At 51.9% G+C, this 13,138-nt stretch overlaps 3 protein-coding genes across 3 annotated transcripts; 2 read left to right on the top strand and 1 right to left on the bottom strand.

The window, feature by feature from the left end:
- Positions 1-271: 271 nt before the first annotated feature.
- Positions 272-2,798, top strand: MRS44_018806 (uncharacterized protein; the record flags this gene model as incomplete). Its single annotated transcript, XM_065615313.1, has 3 exons — positions 272-874; positions 1,022-1,306; positions 1,476-2,798. The coding sequence occupies 3 exons, from the start codon at positions 272-274 to the stop codon at positions 2,796-2,798; spliced, it is 2,211 nt and encodes a 736-aa protein (XP_065471385.1).
- A 246-nt stretch (positions 2,799-3,044) lies between these two features.
- Positions 3,045-5,075, bottom strand: MRS44_018805 (uncharacterized protein; the record flags this gene model as incomplete). Its single annotated transcript, XM_065615312.1, has 2 exons — positions 3,045-4,568; positions 4,830-5,075. 2 exons carry the CDS (start codon positions 5,073-5,075, stop codon positions 3,045-3,047), a joined length of 1,770 nt encoding a protein of 589 aa, XP_065471384.1.
- A 1,840-nt stretch (positions 5,076-6,915) lies between these two features.
- On the top strand, positions 6,916-11,846 carry MRS44_018804 (uncharacterized protein; the record flags this gene model as incomplete). Its single annotated transcript, XM_065615311.1, has 2 exons — positions 6,916-11,707; positions 11,761-11,846. 2 exons carry the CDS (start codon positions 6,916-6,918, stop codon positions 11,844-11,846), a joined length of 4,878 nt encoding a protein of 1,625 aa, XP_065471383.1.
- Positions 11,847-13,138: the final 1,292 nt, after the last annotated feature.

Genomic DNA, 13,138 nt, shown 5'->3' with positions numbered 1-13,138 from the left:
TGGTCACGTGAACAAATAGTTGGATCAGGTTTTACCTCAGCAGGCTCAGACCCACTCACTAAGCGCACAGACGTACCGATCACGTGCTTCTGTGAGAGGGCCTGAGTGGTTTCCGACGCGTTTTGGTGCGAGTGCGACTGAATTCATTCCATCGACGCGTCCCCGCCACCCCGCACCATCGCTAGCTTGTCCAGGCGAATGCCACAGGCATTTCCATCAGACCGTGGGCAAAAATACGACACAGGACGATTCTTCAACATCGAAGCGCACGATGCATGAACCCGCCACATCATTGTCATCCCTCAGCTCGATAGGCAGCCCGCAATCTATCAGCAGTCCGTCATCTCCTCCGCCATCTCCATCGCAGCGCAATACGGATGCACGAAAACAGAAGCGAGATAGCACCGAGAAGCTTGATCTGATATGGAAATACATACGTGACGACTTGAACTGGTCGATTGGCGACTTTGTTCGAGCTCTGGCAACCTCTGAGGGCCAGCGGAATACTCAGAGGAGGACTGCATTTGCCAAAGCAACGTTCCAAGATGCTACAGTCCTGGATGCATACGTGGGCCGGTCTGAGAATAGGGTTGTAGCATCCTCTCGAGGTTACTTGATCCAGTACCTAAACATCGGTGCTATGGAGCTGCGGCAGGAGATTGAGCAACTTGGCAAGATAACGCCATTTCTCTATGCTCAGGGTCAAGAGGTGGTTGATTTTGAGCGACTGGACAGCAATCAGATCATCGAGGCCGCTCAGCAGAAGTGCCCACTGCTTATGCAGACTCTGCGGAGTGTTTTGAGGCCACATAACCACCTCAGGAGAGGCTATGAGGGCCATGAAGATAACGGATATCTCATTAACGTCCTGGCAGTAATATGTAGATCGCACCAGCGGAATCGATCGTCGGGTTTCCAGATACAACTGAGCGTATATCTCCACTCCAAAGGCGTTAAAAGACGGCAGTTAGAAGCCCTACAACGACTCGGGCTTTGCTGCTCTTATCACAAGACATTGCAGGTGATCAAGAGGCAGTCAGAGCACGCTGCGAAAGCAGTAGCTGCAAAAGGGCAACAACCAACTGTCGTTACTGCATACGATAATTTCGAGCAGATGGAGCACGTCAAAGAACAACGTGTTGATAATCAGGGCTCGTTCCATTCAGTCACGACTGGACTGCTTATCCAAGGCATTGAGATGCCGGAAGGAGGCCTGATGCAAAGCATGCTGAATCCAGCAGCAAGGCTGCAACTGGAGGATATATTCTTATCCCCAGGGAATCAAAGAGATACCATTGAAGTAGAGGTGAGATTCATTTCCATATCACCCATCCACCTTACGGTTAGCTGATCTTGTAAAGAGGTAGATATCCCGTCATTTCGTGTACGAGTCAATCAGGGCTGCTTTTTCGGACTGCATGTCAATGCCACCGCAACATCCTATGCCGGTGATAGATATCCTACCACGACGGAAGACGGCTCACCTATCGCTTGGTCCTATCCCATACGACGAGAGCACGAATGCAGGCAATCTGGATGTATTATCCAATATCTTCCGGGAGCAATACCAGTTGCCGGATGAGGCATTCAAGGAGCGGTTACTTCTCGTATACGGTGACCAGAAGACAACCCAGCGCATCCGCATGATCAAGAGTCGCCGATCTAGGGCCGCCCAAGCAGTTGATAGCTTAAGATGGGTATTGCCTGTGCCAGCTCTCTTTCACGTGAGAATGAACTACCTGTACCGGTATATGCTAAGCCGGACGCATTTCGGCGCAGCAGGTGATGGCAGCAAGGCCACACTCTATGACGCTATGAACTTCTGGGTTCGCAAAGGAATCCAGTCGAAGAAGGCCGACTTCTACGCTCTTGAACAGCTCGTTATCCACAGCTTTCAGGCCAGGATCTGTGCTCTTATGTGGTCTAGACTCGGTATTCTGGGTCTAGGTGATACAGAGTTGGATATCGCCCGCATTTTGCAGTCATACGGCCCGAACGAACTCAGCCAACTCATTGAGAGCATCGTACAGTCTTACGACGTCGACTGTCGATACACGAAGAATCCCGAGCTTAGAAACCACATCTTGTTCTTACAACATACCCAAAATTACCTGGTTATGAAGCATGCCATCAAGCACGCCGATCTTGGTCTCCTCCATCGAGGTATTGCCCGCAGCTGTGTTTATTTCCATGCATCGGGACAGCACAAATACGCGTTTGAGATGCTCTATCTTAAGCGTCTTATTTCAACCACGGCCGCAGCGCCTGAACTACAGAGAGCCATCTTGGCAAACGGTCTAGTGAATACCACTGGCGTTGACGACGGTTGGTTTGAGACCGATAGATTGGTTGAGTTCCATAATGGCAAGCTGAAGACTATATTGAGGAACCGCCGCGGCTCAGCCATTACCGTCAAATATCTCATGGAGAACTGTGCTCTAAACACAGACTTCTTCAAGTCAGTGGAAGAGAATACGGAGTCGCTCCTTGGCATGAGTCATAACGGGAACCATCCCGAGAAGAAGGCAACCAAAGATCTCAGAATGATGGCAGAAGTACTCGTTGGGAGTGGATCTATCACTGGCACTCAGCGCCGCCCAGTCACACATGAAGCGATCGATCTCTTTGATGCTGCGATCTCGAAACTAGCCGGAGGAGGTCTATGCAAATTCAATAGGAAGGAGTGCTTAGATCGACTGGATCTCACCGCAGATGACCTCAACGCAGAAGAAGAGGATGCTGGAGACGAGATAGGTGAGTTCTTCACCGTCGATGCGGAAGACGAGGTAACGGGCTAAGCCCTGCGGGACAAGGCACTGCCTTGTCCTCTTGCTAGTCTGAGCACTGTTGCTCTGGTGAGTGGTGACGACTTCGTCTATCTTGTCGAAGGATTTTCTGTCATCTTCTCTTTCTTTCTTTCTTTCTTTCTTTCTTTCTTCTTTCTTCTTTCCTCAGCTCGGATGTAAAAATGCATGAGGACTATATAGCTGTAATTTACACTATTAGAATCCATCACAGACGCGCTGTGATGCTCATTGCTCGGCTTATACTTTATATGGCTTTGTGGCCCTCTGTGCCTTCTTACTCGTCCCTTGACTGTTGCTCTCAATCTCTTGCAAAGCACGACGCTTCCTTGGTCTAAATTCGGTGGCCTTTGCCGCCTTGGCTTCCGAACATGCAGCTCGTAAGAGGTCTACTACTTCAGTTGCATAAGTCTCCCGAGCGGCCCAAATAGTACCAACTAGCAGCCCTAGCGTGTCAACAGTATCGATGGAAGACGCTGCTTGTGATAGCTTGCGTAATACAGTATCGGGGAGCACTAAATCCTCTCCGCCCCGAGACAATACAGAGGACCACCGTTGGGCAGCCTCTTTCCTCCACTTCAACAGAGCGGCTCTTGCAGCAGCAACGATATGCTTCTGTGATACCATCGTATTCGGTAGGCCTCGTGCAACTCTGACTTGTAAGGACGGTGGATCTCCTCGACAAAGAGCGCAGCAAGACTGTGGGCCGGAAGGGTGCAAGTATGAAGCAGTATCTTCGAAGAACTGGAGGATACTCTTTCTGGTGCAGTGCTTGCTGTTGATCACGTCACTCAGTTCCTGAGATAGAGATCGATTGCGCGCCATGCTTGACTGTAAAGCTCCTTGAGATCCCTTCTCGGGCATCGCCACTTCGAAGCACCAAGGTTCCACGAGCCAGATGAACTCTCCTGTGATACCAGCACCTCTGGCTGCCCGACCTGCCCGCTGCCACAGAGAGCATAGTGTGGCCGGTTGTCTCCACTGTACCACGAGTTGGATATCTGGATTGTTGATGCCCATTCCCATGGCATCAGTAGCCATGATAATGCGATGCCTGGAGCTCTCCCGGGCAGTTTCTCTGTCAGGCTTCGCAAATTCCCTCGAGATGCTCTCTTTATCGAAGGTTGCGAGCTCGGCGTGATACGGCTGGATCGCGTTCGATGCAGCCGTCTTTGAGCAACCAGTGTTGATTAGTGCTACAGTTAATAACGCTGCGGCAGCCTCAAGAGTCGCAATGGAGTCGAAATACACCACTGTCTTGCGGATTTTCATGCACCATGTCCGGCTGTCCACTCCCTGAAGGACCTGGCTGCTCCGTGGCTCTCGTGCGGCGAGGGATATAAGCTGCGTTGCACTGTGCATGTCGCCAACTGCTATTGCTGCTCGCGCTTGGTTTTCGCAGTCCTGGGCAACTGCATCCTTTATGGCCTTCCTCACTGGCTGAATGAGGAACTCAAGGTCTCGGAACGTGGTAAGCGGATGTGCCATCCGCTTCACATCAATGAAGATGTCCGGGCGATCAACAGAGTTGCGCTGGATGAAGACCTTCGAATCAAAACCACACAACTCCTTCACTTTGGCTAGTGTTTGAGGATCAAGTGTTGCAGAACATGCTAGCCATGGCACCGTTCCGCGAATGAAGCTTCTCAGTACAACTAGTTGACTGTAGTGCATTCGGAATGACGCTCCCCACTCCCAAACTACGTGAGCTTCATCTATAGCAACAAGAGCCAGCTTTTGTTGGAACGACGGGTCTCTAAGCACCTTTGTTTTAAAGGTTTCAGACAATGCAAGCTCCGGACCGAGAAGAACTACAGAATCAGAACGTAGTTCGTAGATATCTAAGGCTCTCACTAACCATGGGTGTACACACCTTTCCTGATGCTTTCAAGCAATGCCAGTGAGTTCGTCCCTGCATTGAGTACACATGGACTGCAGCCTGGGACCCTAGATATTGATCTTGCCTAGTTAAGGCGACTCAGATAAGCCGTACTCGTAGTCATGTATCAAGAGCGGATGACTAACCTGATCTTCCTCTAGAAGCGTCAGCGGCATGATCATGAGGCAAATTCCACCAGCCAGGGCTGGAACTGTTTGAAAGACGAGGCTTTTCCCCCAACCCGTCGGTGCAATCAATATCATATCTTTCTGATCAACCACGAGTTTGCGTATCGCCTCTACCTGCCCAACTCGCGGCCGGAAACCCACCAAACCCTCAATCTTAGAAGTCAATTGCGCGTCATCCATATTAGTGGCGGCAATCTCAGCCATGCTCGACGATCCGTCAAATCGGCAGCCTCTCCTGAATATCCGTTTCAATTCGGTTGAGTGAGGAAAGGCGGATGCCTTGAGTCTGGGACTATCCGACTATCGCTATGGCATGAAATCTGGGAGCCGTTGATGTTCGTGTCGGTTTCACAACAGAGGACTGTAGAGTACCAAGTCCAAGGCTGCCCGAAGGTCGTACTAGCTTGGGAGAGCCTCTCTTAATAATGGAGTCTTTGTTGCACAGGAGATGGTGGAGTTGCCGGTCGTTGTCGAGTGAATTAGCTGGCGGATTTTCCGACGCGAAGGCCGTTCGTAGTGATATTGCACAAGAACCGGATCCAATTGAACAAAAACAAGATGAGCAGGTACCTGGTGTTTGTAGGATTTTCGGAAATACTAATTATAATGAAAAGTGTCGAATTGAAGGCGCTATGCCGCGTGGGAGTTGATGGCGTTCACGTCGCGTTTGCAAAGCGGCACTCACTGTACCCATTTTGTATGGTAGATAGTCGCACTCGCACCAAAACGCGTCGGAAACCACTCAGGCCCTCTCACAGAAGCACGTGATCGGTACGTCTGTGCGCTTAGTGAGTGGGTCTGAGCCTGCTGAGGTAACAGCCGGCTGTGAATTTAATATCACGTGACTTACGCACACAGCCGGCTGTGAAAATAAGATTCGTTATGTAAGCCCAATCCGTATGTGAATGAGCAACCTCCTCAAATTAAGCCATCAGATCACCAATCCTATACTCGGAGTTTTACCCTTTCTTTCTCATTTAAATGATATATTTTTTATCACATTTCGTATCAACTTTGCAAATGTTAGCGGGGGGCGTTCCCACTAGGCCCCTCCCCGCTGCTGCATAACATCTCTCTCAGCAGCATCCCAGATGTGTTTCATTCCTCGCCGCTGCAAGAAAGGCTTCTCTGCCATCTCTTCTCCTACCTCCGCTTCAACCCGCTCGTTCTCTGCCTTATCCCAGTCAAGATAACTCATCTTCTCCTCCTTAGTCCACTGTCTCATACCGGATTCCCCCTGCAATGGCTCCCCATTTGCTTATTCAGCCCGAAGGGCGTTTTACTCAGTTCAGCCCGAAGGGCGTTTTACTCAGTCAGAAAGAATCGAGCATAAAACCTCCTCTGATTGGCTAATTGGCCTGGCATATGCTCAACTCGTGCGCGAATTGGTCGGCTGTTAACGCCACCAAATGAAGGCCTCGCCGCAAACCACCCCCTGAGCGTTGACTTGGTAACTAGCTAGCTTGACAAACTCTCCAAGAGCTTTCAGTTCTTCTTTTCTTCAATGCAATCAATTTTTTGGGTGGCTAAGCACGATCCCGACTGAATAACCCCCGTGCCCTTTACTCCTTACACTAACCTCCGTGGCGGCTGCTTCCCTTTTCTGTCGAATCTATCAAACCCATCAGGTTGCTAACGGTATCTAGGTTCTTATTACCTCCGCAGCCAGCCTACCTCTCAAGATTCCCCAGTTACCCTGCCTCCGGGAAGCAGTGCAGTTTCCTCCCTAGTCACAGACCTAATCTAACTACCTCAAAGACAGCCTCTGCATCGAGATCTATCACGGTATTGGACGTAAGCCGTCGCCAAGCTTCCCTGCCCGAGCGATATCCAGCAGTCTAGGTGGGTAAGAGGTGGATATATATACGGCCAGATGGAGGACGATATACCCCAGGGAGTTCGAAACTGCCACACCTGCAAGCAAGACCTGCCCGAAATCAAATTTCGAAGCGTCAAGGACCCTACGAAGTTTACAGGAGACTGTGCTAGCTGTAGGGCACGCCGAAGGGAACGTGCAGCTGAATCCCGAGCCGCCGTTGCCGCCATGCGGAATATCGCCTTGAGGCTATCGCCACACAGAGCCACGAAAAGGACCGATTCTCTAGCTAACCTGACGCCTCCAAGGCGGACTGCGCCAAGGCTTGCGTCTGTGCACGGCTCACAACATCCTGCCACGCCTGCTTTATTCCGTGGCCTGGCGCCCGCACTCCAGGGACTGCCTAGACCTCTGCTGAGGCCACCTACCCCAAGCGCGGTAGAGGGACCTTCCCCTATCCCTCCTACCCTTAGCCTGCCAACAGTAGTTCTGGGCACGCCAATTCCTCAAACGCCAATTCGTCAAGGCACTCTTCCAACGGTTCCTATTGTGCTAGGCACGCCTATACCACAGGAATCGTTCCCTACCACCCCTTCATTACTCCCACGGGGTCATCGCCGCGGCCGCTATACACGTCAAGGCACCTTTAACCCACGGCCACGGCCACAGCCTCAAGAGCGACAGTTTGATCAGAGAGTTGATCCACCTTTTACAGCGGACCTTAACTTGCCTGCCCTTAGTGAGGAGGACCAGGCCCTTGTGCGGGAGTTCTATACTGCCCTGAGTGACGACAAGATGTATAGTTGCATTCGCTGCCGGGAGCATTGGTTCGATATGAAGCGAAATAGCTTGAAAATCTGCGGCCGCTGCATTAGTCGAGACAGGAAGAGAACCCCTGACGAGCCCTACTTTTTTAGCGCTGCGAATAGCCTTGACTTCGGGGAAGTCCCCGGTAATCTACCTGACCTAACAATGGTTGAGGAGATGCTGATTGCTAGGGTTCACGTACACGTGAAGGTCCTACAGGTACGTGGCGCTCAATATAAATACCGCGGTCACGTTGTCCACTTCCTTCGCAATGTTGGTAGACTATTTGAAGAGCTCCCAGCCCTACCTGAAGAGCTAGACATCGTGCTCCTGCGGCCTCCTGATATGGAGGGCGACCCTCGCTTCCAGCAGCAGTTTGCTCGCGATTTCCGGATACGCCGCTCATGTCTGCTGACCTGGCTGCATTACCTACAGCGCCACCACCCGGGCTATCGCGATGTCATTGTGAGCCAGGATCGCCTGCAACGGCTTCCTCTTGACGGCAGCATAGTTGCTTCCATTGCTAGCCAAGTGGCTGACCTACCTGACGGCGAGCTCCCCCAAGGCCCTGTCGAGGAGGCTCTAGAAGAGGATCCTAGCGATGCCGACGCCTCAGCGATCCCGAATTTGCAGATTACCGATACCGAATTAAACGCCCTACAGTCCCGATTCCTTCATGGTACCCCTGACCCTGAGTGTATGGCTGATCTTGAGCATATGCCGCCTAGCGCGCAGGCTCAGCACCAGATGCCACTGCCTTCCATTCGCAGAACTCCTATGAATGAATTCAACCGTTCCCAGCCGCTGTTATCGCTCGCGTTCCCTACTCTCTACCCTGACGGCAAGGCGGACTTCGTGGAGCCTCGCCTACGGAGCATCACGTACCAGGACTACCTTGCCCATGCGATGAGATGGCAAGACGGACGTTTTGCCCGCCATAAGACGTGGCCTTTCGTCGCCCTCAACACGCTGTTACGTGCGCAGGTCAGAAAGCGAAGCAACTACTCAGTCAAGCAACACGAAGGCCGCCGTCAATCCCTTACGCGCGCTGACATAGCGGAAGCGATGGCTAAGCCTGACGAGCCAGAGGCTCAGGCCCTGATCCAGTCGATCACGCGCCAAGCCGCCGTAATCAGGGGCACTCGTCCATATTGGTATAAGCAAAGGAAGGAATTGGAGGCATATGCCTATAATCTAGGTAGGCCTGGCCTTTTCGTTACAGCAAGTGCGGCTGATTACCACTGGGAGTCCCTATATCGTCATATGCCTCGATTCCAAGAGTGGAAAGCAGCTCCTGAGGCGGCGCGGATGGCTCTGTCCCGGCAATTACTGCGAGACAACGCCCACATTGCCGCTTATCACTTCCATAAGCGTTATACGCTCTTTAGGAATATTGTCCTGAAGCAGAAGTTTAACCTAACAGACTTTTGGGGTCGCTATGAGTGGCAGGGCAGGGGTTCCAGTCACCACCACGGCCTATATTGGTTAAATGGCCACCCTGACTTAGATCCTGATGATGGTCAGTCCCGAGAGCAATTCGCCCGAATCTGGGGATATCACGTATCTGCTGTTAACCCAGAGCCTCAGCGGGTACAGGCGCCTGGGGAAGGGAATCCCCTGACCAGTAATCTATTGGGGCATGCCCTTACAGTTCAGTTCCTATCAATGGTAGTCAACCGCGTGCAACGCCACCGCTGCAACAACTACTGTATGCAGCTCAACAAGCATACCAAGCAGGTAGAGTGCCGCTTTGGATTTCCTCACGGGCAGCGCCTACTAGCCTCCCTTGAAAAGGTTCCTCATTCTAAGCACTGGAGCTTCAGGGGCGAGCGGAACGATAGCCAGATTAACCACTACAACCGCTTGCTTACCGTTGCGTGGCTAGCCAATACAGATGTCTCGCCCTGCACGAGCCTACAGCAGGTGATCGATTACGCAGCCAAATACTGCTCCAAGTCGGAAAAGAAGAGCGAGTCTTTTGCTCAGATTGGGAAGGCCCTGATGCCCCGGGTCAAGGACCGCAACCCCCTGGTTTCCTTCACGTCAAAGCTCCTAAATCAGCTAGTTGCTGAGCGGGATTACTCAAAACAGGAGGTTAGCCACTTGCTCCTCGGCCTGCCGTTACAGGAGGGCTCACGAACCTGTCTATACGTTGACTGCCGTAATCCTGACATGCATTCCCGCTCCCTACGGATCGATGGCGATGAGGTTGACGAGGCCCCCAACGTCTACGAAAAGTACTGTCGACGCCCAGAGGCCCTAGAGGACCTGACCTACGTTTCCTTTCTCAAATACTGGAATTTCCTCTCTAGGAACCCTTCCATGTGGAAGCAATGGCAGCCAAGCAATGTTAACGGCAGGCCTCGTGTGTTGGTCTACTTTCCTCGCTATCAGGCTGATCCAGAAGGTCAACAGTGGCCAGATTACTGCCGTGTAAAGCTAACATTGAACCACCCACATCGCCGGCTTGATGAGCTCCTCACATTTGACCGCCAGCGTTTTAGTTCTCACGCCAAGGCCTTCTCCTATTGTTGGCAGCACCACAGTCATGGTGATGACCATTACGGCCGGCCAAAAGAGGCTCGGTTACAACCTCAAGAGGATCAGTACGAGACTCTGCCTGTGGAGGAGGAATTTGATGACGAAGACTGGATCCGCCTCGCCGCCTTTTTACCTGACAACCCCCTTACCCAGGAAGGTTTTGACCTACTTGGCCACCGCGATATCGACGTCAATTACGACTGGACACGGCATGTGGGCACTTATCCGGAATTTCGAGACAGCTACTGGAAAGACCTTATCGCTAGCCACCCTATAGCCAACGATGTGGAGGTTCTTGGCCCTCACTGGCGTGACCAGCTTAACCCACAACAACGGCTCGTGTACGACACCTTCATGGGCCACTTCCAGGCGCAAAATCCTGCTCAAATCCTTCTCCACGTTGACGGTGGTGGTGGTACAGGCAAGTCCTTCCTTATCAAGGTGCTTTCCTCCCATCTTCAGGCGGCTGCCCTACCGAATCCTAGCCCCATTTGCCGCGTAGCGCCAACAGGTGTTGCGAGTAACCAGATACAGGGCAGCACCATACATTCGTTGCTACGTCTCCCAGTAGGTGGTGCTTTTACCGACCTTCCCCCAGCCGACGCAGCCGCCCTTCAGTCCCGTCTACGGCACGTCAAGTACCTCGTTATCGATGAAAAGAGCATGCTAGGGCTTGAGCAGCTGGCGCGGATCGATTCCCGACTGCGGCAGGCCTTTCCACAGCGTAGATTCGAGTTCTTTGGTGGTGTGAGCGTCTTGCTTGTAGGCGATTTCTTCCAGTTACCACCAGTCCGGCAAAAGCCCCTGTATTCGACTAGCACCAGCCTGTCTTCGTTGGAAAGGAGAGGGCAGGTGGCCTACCGGTTATTTGACCGCACCGTCTTCCTGACCACGGTACAGCGCCAGGCTGGTGATGATCAGGCCCGGTTCCGTCAGGCCTTGCAAGAGCTGCGTGAAGTTAAGTTATCTATACCGTCCTGGAACCTCCTTAGCAATCGGGTACAAGCCAAGCTAACGCAGAGCGAGGTTGATAGATTCAGGGCCGCTTTGCGGGTGTATTCTACAAAAGCCCGCGTCAACGAATACAATTACGAGCATATGGTACACCTTAACTCCCCAGCAATACAGGTGGAGGCAAAGAATCAGGGCAGCGGCGCGGGGCAGGCGCCAAGCGACAACGCTGGCAATCTATCCAACAAGTTCCCTGTTGCTAAGGGCGCCAGGGTAATGCTCACGACTAATCTATGGCAGCCAGCTGGCCTAGTTAACGGTGCCCAGGGTACTGTATACGATATCGCCTGGAATGCAGGCGCCAACCCATGGGAAGACCCCCCGGCCGTTATTATGGTGGATTTCGATAGCTACGATGGACCACCGTATCTAACAACTAACGAGGGCAGGAAAATCGTACCCATCCTTCCCGTCACACGGGATTTCCTAGTGGGTAACGAGACCTGCGCTCGCACGCAGTTTCCCCTGATCGTGGCATTTGCCATCACTGTTCACAAGTGCCAGAGCTTAACAAAGGATCAGATAGTTACTGACCTCGCTACACGCGACTTCCAGGCCGGTATTAGTTATGTTGCTGTCTCACGAGTTACCTCGCTGCAAGGCCTGCTCCTTGAGGCGCCTTTCGACCGTCAGAGCCTCTATAACCACACGCCCACGGAAGGTTTATACGCCTGCGTTTACTACGTACTGCGTTTGTGGCTAACTATAAGGCAGGGATGAAGATGCGCCTTGCTGACAAACAACGCCGTCAGGCTCAACAGCTGACCAATCCGCCGTATCCACCACGCTATATTGACTAAACGATGTGTTGCTATAAGCTACAGGGAAAGGGGAGGTTTGATAGACGGTATATAGTTAGATTGGGCCTGTCAGGAAGTGTGAGAGTGAACCCTGACTATCAGTCAACTTCTTTGTGACAGGTTTGAAGCGGTTTAACAGCTGGTCACCCGCCGCAAGAGAAAGGAGGGTTCTAGGGGGTCCTCCTAGGAGAGTTGAATTACAGATATACGATATTTACCCTTTGGGCTGGATATTCAGCCGTTAAGTCTCTTACCTTGGCAACTTAACGGGTGTTCGAAGTATTTTATCTTCAAGGCTTTCCACCATGACAGTCAGTCGCGGCAAAGGTTTCGAGCCGGGGACGAATTTACGCCTGTTCAACAGCACAATTACGTCTCAAGAGGGAAAAAATCAGACTGCATTCCTTGTCAGGGCCTTCGGGTTGGGGAGGTTAGGTCAAAAAGCCAAAAAAGGAAGCCCTTAGCAGGTGTGAGCGGCAACAGAAGGAGGCCAAGGCGGCCGCGGCAGTCATGGAAAGGATGCGACAAGTGCGATGTAGCGATTTGTAACTCGAAGGATTGTTGGGACTTCTACCATAGGCTAATTTAGGTGGGGAGGAGATGTACCTTTTATTTGCGCCATTTTAATTGGGTCGACCCCCCTGTCGTGACCGCGTTGGAGGTTTATGACAGTTGATGGGATAGGAACCTTCTCCTTGGCTAATTCTGCTAGCACAAATAGGTACCAGAACTCAACCACGTTACGCAGGGGGTCACCTGTCTTTCATTTCATTATTGTCATTTCATTGCCGTCTCTCCAATGCAATGATCATTATTTCGGGCATGGCGTCAATGAAATGATTGATAGTGATCATTATTGATCATTCAGCACTAACTCAATCACTATTAATGAATGATGCGCCAGCCTGACTGTGGGACGGAGCGTAGCCCAAGGACTCCTGCCGGAGTATCCAGGCAGCCAATCTATCCTCTTGGTTCTTGGACAAGCGTCGATGAGGGTGGATCTGCTCTTTAACGGCCCCGCGGCCGTTAAGTCTGTCGACTAGAGTGCTTCGAGGCACTCCCCGTCTCTGAGCGGCTTGAGGAGGTGAAACGCCATCATCAGTAACATCCAAGATAGCCTCTGCCATGTTTTCCTCTGTATATTTCCATCGGGGTCTCGACCTAGGCATTTTCTTGTCGTTGTCGCAGACAAAGGTCAAAAAACACGGAAAAGAGCGGTGAGGAGTTTGATGATTAAACCAACACTTTATTGGTGACCTCACGCAGTCAAGAGGGACAGAGTGTGTGTA

Source organism: Fusarium solani (assembly GCF_023522795.1).
Source record: "Fusarium solani strain SB1 chromosome Unknown bctg00000017, whole genome shotgun sequence".
Taxonomy (NCBI): Eukaryota; Fungi; Ascomycota; class Sordariomycetes; order Hypocreales; family Nectriaceae; genus Fusarium; species Fusarium solani.
This window is presented reverse-complemented; position numbering and strand designations above follow the sequence as displayed.